The 10,319-nt window shown below is 52.2% G+C and overlaps 1 protein-coding gene across 1 annotated transcript; it reads left to right on the top strand.

Moving 5' to 3' along the window:
• Positions 1-3,734: 3,734 nt before the first annotated feature.
• On the top strand, positions 3,735-5,543 carry LOC123041617 (benzyl alcohol O-benzoyltransferase). Its single transcript, XM_044464205.1, has 2 exons — positions 3,735-4,423; positions 4,563-5,543. Exons 1-2 carry the CDS (start codon positions 3,980-3,982, stop codon positions 5,364-5,366), a joined length of 1,248 nt encoding a protein of 415 aa, XP_044320140.1. The 5' UTR covers positions 3,735-3,979; the 3' UTR covers positions 5,367-5,543.
• Positions 5,544-10,319: the final 4,776 nt, after the last annotated feature.

The raw sequence follows: 10,319 nt of genomic DNA, 5'->3' as shown, positions 1-10,319 counted from the left end.
CATTTCATACAATAAAGCGACAATCATATGGCTCCTGCCAGTTGCCGATAACTTCGGTTACAAAACATGATCATCTCATACAATAAAATATAGCATCACGTCTTGACCATATCACATCACAACATGCCCTGCAAAAACAAGTTAGACGTCCTCTACTTTGTTGTTGCAAATTTTATGTGGCTGCTATGGGCTTAGCAAGAACCGTTCTTACCTACTCATCAAAACAACAATGATAGTTCGTCAAGTTAGTGCTGTTTTAACCTTCGCAAGGACCGGGCGTAGCCACACTTGATTCAGCTAAAGTGAGAGAGACAGACACCCGCCAGCCACCTTTAAGCACAAGTGCTCGTAACGGTGAAACCAGTCTCGCGTAAGCGTACGCGTAATGTCGGTCCGGGCCGCTTCATCTCACAATCCCGCCGAACCTAAGTATGACATGCTGGTAAGCAGTATGACTTGTATCGCCCACAACTCACTTGTGTTCTACTCGTGCATATAACATCAACGCATAAAACCTAGGCTCGGATGCCACTGTTGGGGAACGTAGTAATTTCAAAAAAAATTCCTACGTACACGCAAGATCATGGTGATGGCATAGCAACGAGAGGGGAGAGTGTTGTCCACGTACCCTCGTAGACCGTAAGCGGAAGCGTTATGACAACGCGGTTGATGTAGTCGTACGTCTTCACAATCCGACCGATCCAAATACCGAACGTATGGCACCTCCGAGTTCAGCACACGTTCAGCTCGATGACGATCCCCGGGCTCCGATCCAGCAAAGCTTCGGGGATGAGTTCCGTCAGCACGACGGCGTGGTGACGATGATGATGCTCTACCGGCGCAGGGCTTCACCTAAACTCCGCGACGATATGACCGAGGTGGAATATGGTGGAGGGGGGCACCGCACACGGCTAAGGAACGATCACGAAGATCTACTTGTGTGTTGTGGGGTGCCCCCCTGCCCCCGTATATAAAGGAGCAAGGGGAGGGCCGGCCAAGGAGGAGGAGGCGCGCCCAAGGGGGGAGTCCTACTCCCACCGGGAGTAGGACTCCATCCTTTCCTAGTAGGAGTAGGAGAGAAGGAAGGGGAAGAGAGAAGGGAAGGAAGGAGGGGGGTGCGGCCCTCTCCCCCTAGTCCAATTCCGGACTAGGCCTTGGGGGGCACGCGGCCTGCCCTAGGCAGCCCCTCTCTCTTTCCCGTATGGCCTAATAAGGCCCAATACTTCTCCCCGGCGAATTCCCGTAACTCTCCGGTACTCCGATAAATACCCGAATCACTCGGAACCTTTTCGAACTCCGAATATAGTCGTCCAATATATCGATCTTTACGTCTCGACCATTTTCGAGACTCCTCATCATGTCCCGATCTCATCCGGGACTCCGAACTCCTTCTGTACATCAAAACTCATAAACTCATAATATAACTGTCATCGAAACCTTAAGCGTGCGGACCCTACGGGTTCGAGAACTATGTAGACATGACCTAGAACTATTCTCGGTCAATAACCAATAGCGGGACCTGGATGCCCATATTGGCTCCTACATATTCTACGAAGATCTTTATCGGTCAAACCGCATAAAAACATACTTTGTTCCCTTTGTCATCGGTATGTTACTTGCCCGAGATTCGATCGTCGGTATCCAATACCTAGTTCAATCTCGTTACCGGCAAGTCTCTTTACTCGTACGTAATGCATCATTCCGTAACTAACTCATTAGCTACATTGCTTGCAAGGCTTATAGTGATGTGCATTACCGAGAGGGCCCAGAGATACCTCTCCGACAATCAGAGTGACAAAACCTAATCTCGAAATACGCCAACCCAACATGTACCTTTGGAGACACCTGTAGTACTCCTTTATAATCACCCAGTTACGTTGTGACGTTTGGTAGTACCCAAAGTGTTCCTCCGGTAAACGGGAGTTGCATAATCTCATAGTTACAGGAACATGTATAAGTCATGAAGAAAGCAATAGCAATATACTAAACGATCAAGTGCTATGCTAACGGAATGGGTCATGTCAATCACATCATTCTCCTAATGATGTGATCCCGTTAATCAAATGACAACTCTTTTGTCCATGGTTAGGAAACATAACCATCTTTGATAAACGAGCTAGTCAAGTAGAGGCATACTAGTGACACTATGTTTGTCTATGTATTCACACATGTATTATGTTTTCGGTTAATACAATTATAACATGAATAATAAACATTTATCATGATATAAGGAAATAAATAATAACTTTATTATTGCCTCTAGGGCATATTTCCTTCACAAGGGAACACACAAATTAATACAATCTGGAAGGAGGTATGGAAACTTAAACTCCCAGGGAAGATCAAACATTTTGTGTGGAAGGCTCTCAATGGATCACTACCCTGTCTTGGGATATTAGCAAATAGACACATACCACTTGTTCCCCAATGTCCGTTCTGTGCAGTGGGGATTGAGGACATTCAACATATTTTGTTCACTTGCAAGAGGGCGAAGGAGGTGTGGTCAGAATTGAAGCTACGAAACATTATCGCAGAAGCAACTGAGCAGGATAGGTCGGGTTCAATCACTGTAGAAATCTTGTGCCGCAATAACTCTATTACAGAGGGGCTACCGACGGCAGAGCTCATAGCAGTGGCCGCTTGGTTTCTTTGGTGGCAGCGTCGGCAACATGTCAAGGGGGAGGCGATCAAGACCCCTGATAGGGCTGCTGTTTCTATAAGAGTCTTAGCCACCAACTTCTTTCGAGCCTACACAACTAAGCAGCCAGTGAGAAGCTATGAACGCATGTGGAAACGACCAACTATGGACGTGGTAAAAATTAATGTTGATGCCGCCTTTAAGCCTGAAACCTTGTCAGGTGCAACGGGAGCTATTGCTCGTGACGGGCGAGGAAAATTTATTGCGGTGGCAACATGGTATATACCTCAAGTCGGCAGTGCTGACTCAGTGGAAATGACAGCAATCAGGAATGGGCTATACTTAGCTGGGAAAATTGGATGCAACAAAGTGTTGGTGGAGTCGGATAATAGCTTTGTGGTGGAACTAGTGCAAAATCCAGATGCATATGTGGGGCGTGACATTGCTACTGTACTAGAATGCAAGCAATTATCTTTGGACTTTGCGTCTGTGGAGTATTCTCACTGCCTACGTGAAGCAAATATGGTGGCTCATGAGTTAGCACAATGTTCTTTTAGAGAATATTCTTCTATGTTTTGGGATTCTGTCATCCCTGACTTTATTTCTCACTCTTATGTAAACGATCTCGCTATTATTTGAGGAATAAAGTCAATTATGTTTCAAAAAAAAACATATTCAAGTTCCTCACCATGTCAAAAATATTTACGTTAGATAGTCAACAAAATCATGCAGAAATCAGCTTTAATCATGACATTTATGCATAGGTAAGTCACGTCTAATCAGCACTCAAGCAGAACTTTCAACAGCCGTTAAATATCTTAGGCATTTCATGCGTGAAACCAACAACCACAGCCGTGAAAACGTGCCACATGGCACACCTACTTCTTTCTCTTGTGAAAAGTTAAGAGCCCAAATCATCAATGACATGAACACATGTCTTACAATTAACAGCCATCCAGGATCTGTCAAAGCACGTGAAAGGTTTGACGAGTAAATCATGCTCACGCGCGCATCATCCTCGGCCCAACCAAAATCATGTTTGCCGCAGTGCGCGACCGCACCACCCACGGCGACTCACGCGCTGAACAATTCTCACATCACACTCTCATCTTCTTGGTTCGCCACCGGCGACCAAACGACGATGAATTCTTCACAGCGTGAAGCCGTAAACTCGACCCACCACCACCACTCCTATATATCTGGATGTTTGCACGTTCATAGAGATGCACACTAGACGATCGACTACGATCCAGCGTCCGCCATTTTCCAACGGCCAACACTAACTAAGCAGCAGCACCAGGCTTAATTAAAACCAGTAATCTAGCGCCGCTACTAGCTACTATGGCCGCCACGTCCCTGGCTTTCGTGGCGCGCCGCGGCGAGCCGGAGCTGGTCGCGCCGGCCGGGCCGACGCCGCATGAGCTCAAGCGGCTCTCGGACCTCGACGACCAGGAGAGCCTGCGGTTCTACCGCTCAGTCATCTACTTCTACCGGGGCCACCCATCGCGGGCGCGCGCCGACCCGGCCAGGGTCATACGTCAGGGCCTGGCCGCGGCGCTCGTGCACTACTACCCCATCGCCGGGCGGCTCCGCGAGCTGCCCGGTAGGAAGCTCGCGGTGGACTGCACCGGCGAGGGGGTGTCGTTCGTCGAGGCCGACGCGGACGTCGCGTTGGACGAGTTCGGCGACACGCTGTGCCCGCCGGTCCCTTGCGCCGGCCAGCTCCTGTGCTTGCCGGAGAGCAACTCCGCCGTCGTTGTCGATCGTCCACTGCTCTACGTTCAAGTAAGTCATGGACTCATGGGTGCATCCAAGATTATTTTTTCCTGGACGAACTAGGCCAGGGTTGAAGAATTGATGGTGCATCCTTAATTTGTACTACGTGTACGTGAGACTGACATGCACCATGCATGATGGCATGAAGGTGACGAGGTTGAGGTGCGGAGGCTTCGTGTTCGGCATCCAGGTGTGCCATAACCTGGTGGACGCGCCGGGCGTCACGCAGTTCCTGCAGGCCGTCGGTGAGCTGGCGAGCGGCATGGAGGCGCCAAGCGTGCGGCCGGTGTGGGCAAGGGAGCTGCTCGACGCGCGCGACCCACCGTGCCCCAACTACCAACACCCCGAGTACGAGCTCGCGGCCGACGCGGCCAACGACAGGCTCCGTCCGGGCGGCGAGCTCGTGCACCGGGCATTCCTCTTCGGCCCCGAGGAGTTGTCCTCGCTGAGGGACCAGCTACCGCCGCGGATGAGGTCGCGGTGCTCCCGGTTCCTGCTCCTGTCGGCGTTCGCGTGGCGCTGCCGGACCGCGGCGCTCGGGTACGAGCCCGGCGACGAGGTGCGGTTCATGTTCGTGGTGAACGCCCGCGGGAAGCGCGGCTGCCCGCTCCCCGAGGGGTTCTACGGGAACGCGCTCACCTTCGGCGTGGCGCGGACGACGGCCGGCGAGCTCTGCTCGGGACCGCTGGGCCGCGCCGTGGAGCTGATCGTGGCTGCCAAGGCGCGGGTCGCGCCCGACGACTACGCGCAGTCGGTGGCCGACGCGCTGGTGCTGCGCGGGCGGCCGCGGTTCACGACGGCGTGGACGTATCTTGTGACGGATCTGACTAAGTCGAACCTGCACGAGGTGGACCTCGGGTGGGGCCTTCCGGTGTACGGCGGGCCGGCCACGACGACGCTGGCCACGTTCCACATTCCTGCGGCGGCCCAGCGGAATTGGGCCGCGCGCTAAAATCCGGGTTTTCTGGACGCGGGACAGCTCCAGCAGAATCTGTAGAACAGTGCGCGCGCAAAAATGGGTTGGGTGCGCGCTGAAAAACGCTACTCCCTCCTTTCATCTATATAGGGCCTAATGCGTATTTCAAGATCGTCTTTGACTATTGACAAAATTAATACTACATGAGATGCACAAGTGAAAATTATCGAAATAGCTACCTTCCAGTCAGTTGATTTTTTAGTTTTGCGGCAGTCGAATTTTGGGCCGTTGGATTGTGCTTTGAGATGCGTGTTTTATTTTTTCTGTTTTGACTGCATTCTGTTTTCGTTGGGCCGGCTAGCGTCGACTTACCCGTGCTTTGGGTCAGTCGATCTGGGGTGCGGGCTGGCTCGTGTGGCATGGGGCGCGACCTGGCTCGTCTGGCGTGCTTTGCCCGTTAAGAAGCCCGACCCGTTATCGGGGAACGCCGACCGTCGCCGATGTCCTCGTCTTATTCTCTCCCCTCCTCTGTGTTGTCAGTCACTTGCCCCCTTCTCTCCTTCAGTCTCGCTCTTCTGCTCTTCCCCTTTCCGAGCTAGGGTTCGTGCTTTTTAGCTTCCTAGTTTCGCTTTGACCGTTTCATTACCTTGTGTTTTTTGTTATCCTTTTGCTAGATCTGCTCACCTGGGTGTTTCGTTGTGTGGATATCTGTGGTGTTTACAGGAGTTTGCAATCTGGGGTTTGTGTTTGTTTCAGGATTTGATCTTGGTGCATCTGATCATCTGCTTGTAGTTTCTTGCTAGATCCGGTCCTTGTGTGACGCCCCCGATTCAATCGTACACTAATCATGCACGCAAACGTGTACGATCAAGATCAGGGACTCACGGAAAGATGTCACAACACAACTCTAAAACATAAATAAGTCATACAAGCATCATAATACAAGCCAGGGGCTTCAAGGGCTCGAATACAAGTGCTCGATCATAGATGAGTCAGCGGAAGCAACAATATCTGAGTACAGACATAAGTTAAACAAGTTTGCCTTAAGAAGGCTAGCACAAACTGGGATACAAATCGAAAGAGGCGCAGGCCTCCTGCCTGGGATCCTCCTAACTACTCCTGGTCGTCGTCAGCGGGCTGCACGTAGTAGTAGGCACCTCCGGTGTAGTAGGGGTCTTCGTCGACGGTGGCGTCTGGCTCCTGGACTCCAGCATCTGGTTGCGACAACCAGAAAGAAAGGAAAGGGGGAAAAAGGGGGGAGAAAGCAACCGTGAGTACTCATCCAAAGTACTCGCAAGCAAGGAACTACACTACATATGCATGGGTATATGTGTAAGGAGGCCATATCAGTGGACTGAACTGCAGAATGCTAGAATAAGAGGGGGATAGCTAATCCTGTCGAAGACTAGCTTCTAGCAGCCTCCGTCTTGCAGCATGTAGAAGAGAGTAGACTGAAGTCCTCCAAGTAGCATCTCCAAGTAGCATCTCCAGTAGCATCGCATAGCATAATCCTACCCGGCGATCCTCCCCTCGTCGCCCTGTGGAAAAGCGATCACCGGGTTGTCTGTGGAACTTGAAAGGGTGTGTTTTATTAAGTATCCGGTTCTAGTTGTCATAAGGTCAAGGTACAACTCCAAGTCGTCCTGTTACCGAAGATCACGGCTCTTCGAATAGATTAACTTCCCTGCAGGGGTGCACCACATAACCCAACACGCTCCATCCCATTTGGCCGGACACACTTTCCTGGGTCATGCCCGGCCTCGGAAGATCAACACGTCGCAGCCCCACCTAGGCACAACAGAGAGGTCAGCACGCCGGTCTAAACCTAAGGCACAGGGGTCTGGGCCCATCGCCCTGAGCACACCTGCACGTTGCATGGGCGGCCGGAAGCAGACCTAGCCTAGTGGCGTTCCAGTCCAATCCGGCGCGCGCCGCTCAGTCGCTGACGTCACGAAGTGCTTCGGCTGATACCACGACGCCGGGATACCCATAACTACTCCCGCATAGATGGTTAGTGCGTATAGACCAAATGGCCAGACTCAGATCAAATACCAAGATCTCGTTAAGCGTGTTAAGTATCCGCGAACGCCGACCAAGGCCCGGCCCACCTCTCTCCTAGGCGGTCTCAACCTGCCCTGTCGCTCCGCCACAAAGTAACAGTTGGGGGCCGTCGAGAACCCAGGCCCACCTCTACCGGGATGGAGCCACCTGTCCTTTCAGCCCCCTCATCAGAATCACTTGCGGGTACTCCTCGAGCTGACCCGACTTTAGTCACCATCTGTATAGTATGAATGTATGTATAGTATATACCCGTGATCACCTCCCGAGTGATCACGGCCCAATAGTATAGCAAGGCAGACTGACAAGGATGTAGGGCCAATGATGATAAACTAGCATCCTATACTAAGTATTTAGGATTGCAAGTAAGGTATCAACAGATGTAGCAACAATGTCAGGCTATGCATCAGAATAGGATTAACGGAAAGCAGTAACATGCTACACTACTCTAATGCAAGCAGTATAGAGAAGAATAGGCGATATCTGGTGATCAAGGGGGGGGGGCTTGCCTGGTTGCTCTGGCAAGAGAGAGGGGTCGTCAACTCCGTAGTCGAACTGGGGCATCAGCATCGTCACGGGGTCTACCGAAGAGAAGAGGGGGGAGAAACAATAAATACATAGCAAGCAAGTGCATAACAGGATAACAGGCAGAGCTAGACGTGTTCTAACGCGGTATGAGGCGATACCGGTGAGGGGGGGGGGAACATCCGGGAAAGTATCCCCGGTGTTCCGTGTTTTCGGACAGATGAACCGGAGGTGGAAAGTTGCATGTTCGATATTCTAGGGGTGTGTGGCGGACGAACGGACCACGTATTCAGATTCGTCTCGTCGTTCTGAGCAACTTTCATGTACAAAGTTTTTTCATCTGAGCTACGGTTTATTTTATATTAATTTTAAAAGATTTAAATCATTTTTAAGATTTACTTAATTATTTTAAAACAACATTATCCAGAACAGTGTTTGCTGATGTCATCATGACGTCAGCAGTCAACAGAGGTGTTGACTGGTCAACTGACGTGTGGGTCCCGCATGTCATTGACTGCTAATTAACCTAATAGATTAATTAACTAAACTAGGTGATTAGGTTAATCTAATCAGGATTAATTAAGTTAATTAATTCTTTATTTAATTAACTAATTAATATTTTATTTATTTATTTATATTTTTTTTATTAAATCCTTTTTTTTGTTCTCAGGGGCGTGGGCCCCGTTTTTCATTGGCCCAGAGGCCATAGCGGGCACGGGCGCTAACAGGCACAGCCCGAACGGGCGCTAGCCCGCGGGGGCGCACCCGACCAGGCAACAAGGGGCGGCTGGTGGGCACGGGCGCCAGCACGCCGGCGTTGAGCTCCGGCGGCTGCGACCGGGCGGAGCATGGGGAGGGCCGCGGCTGCCGACATGCAGCAGGGCGGCCAGAGGCGGACGACGTGAGCGCGAGGCCGCGACGAGAGGGGCGGAGGCTCCTCGGTACGACACAGGGCGAGCGGGTTGGAGCAACGCGTGCGGGCGCGGCGAACTGGTGCGGAGGCTCGCACCCGACGCCATGAGAGGCGAGGGTGAGCGCGCCTGGGGGCCTCGGTGGTCGCGAGCGGAGGCGGCCGGGGACGTGCCGGCCACGGCAGACAGGGTGCGCGGGAGCAACGGCCGTCAGGGCGGTGCGTGTGGTGAGCGCGGACGGGGCGAGGAGCAACGGGTCGGCGCGGCGACGGGCGCGACCGAGCGGCCGAGCGCGCGCACTGGGCGGCCAGGACGCGTGGGGGGGGGGGTGCACGACGACGGAGCGAGCGTAGGGAGCAGAGGGGAGTGGAGAGGGGCGAGGCCTCACAGGGGGTTCGTGGGGGCCGGGACAGTGGGCTCGGGGAAGGTTGGGGAGGACGACGGGGACGAGCGGCGGAGAAGAGCAGTCCGGCGAGGAGGGTCCGGCGACGGGGAGGTCGAGGCAGAGGTGCTCCTGGCGTGGGGGGCGGCGAGCTCCGGGCGGCGTCGTGTGGCGGCGGGGTGGCGTCGAGCCCGATCCGATCTGGATCGGGGGGGGGGGGGAGGGCGCGTCGTGGGGGGGGAGTGGGTGGTGGCCGGTTAGGGTTTGGGGGAGGGAGTGGATAAGGAGGGGGTAGTGGGCCGGCCGGCTGGGCCAAGTGGGCGAATGGGCCGGCCCGCTGGGTCTGCTGGCCCCCCGGGGGGGGGGGTCTTTCTCTCTCCTTTTCTTCTAGTTTTAGGGTTTAGTTTTTCTGTCTTGTTTTTATTTATTTTCTTTTCTGCTTTAAGTCACTTTAAATTATTTAGACATTTTATAAAAATGTGTTTGCTGCACCATAATTATCCTTGTAATATTTGGCAACCACCGAACATTTTTATTTCAATTTTTGAAAACTTTTATTATCGACAATAATTTAAATTCGAATTTGACGCGGTTGAACTAACGGACATTTAGCAAAAGTAATCGGGATGATAGGGCATCACTAGCAGAGGATCACTGTAGCTTAATTACCCGGGCGTCACAATTCTCCTCCACTACAAGAAATCTCGTCCCGAGATTTAAGAGGGGGACTAAGGGGGAAGGTCTGGTGACGAAATCCTAACGAATCTTCTCAGTCTTGGTTGCTCTTCTTGAAGAGGTCGATCCATTACATTGACATCTTCATTTCTCTGCTTCAGGTCATCATGGTGATGTCGCCCTTTTCTCGGGAACTCCAACGTACTTACGAATAGGTAAGGGGCAGCTCGGCTACGACAGAATGCTTATGAGGGAAACAATCTGGGGGTTAACCCATGAAGGAGCATAAGATTATCTCTCGAGTCGAACATCTAGAATACATCAAGAGTAAGGTACGAAGGTACAATAACAGGTTCCAAGTGGATAGATAGTTGCTCGAAGTCTGAACCAGAGTGAGAAAGTGGTTCAGGGCAGTGAGAGTAAGTATTGCGTCTGATA

Source organism: Triticum aestivum, chromosome 2B (genome assembly GCF_018294505.1).
Source record: "Triticum aestivum cultivar Chinese Spring chromosome 2B, IWGSC CS RefSeq v2.1, whole genome shotgun sequence".
Lineage (NCBI taxonomy): Eukaryota > Viridiplantae > Streptophyta > Magnoliopsida > Poales > Poaceae > Triticum > Triticum aestivum.
Note: the sequence above shows the minus strand (reverse complement) of the source record. Positions and strands in the feature narration are given on the sequence as shown.

What these genes read in the sequence shown, in the direction of transcription:
- LOC123041617 (XM_044464205.1), top strand. Translation starts at nt 3,980, where the DNA reads ATGGCCGCCACGTCCCTGGCTTTCGTGGCGCGCCGCGGCGAGCCGGAG. An exon ending in GTCCACTGCTCTACGTTCAA is followed by an intron (nt 4,424 to 4,562) that starts GTAAGTCATGGA and finishes GATGGCATGAAG; the next exon opens with GTGACGAGGTTGAGGTGCGG.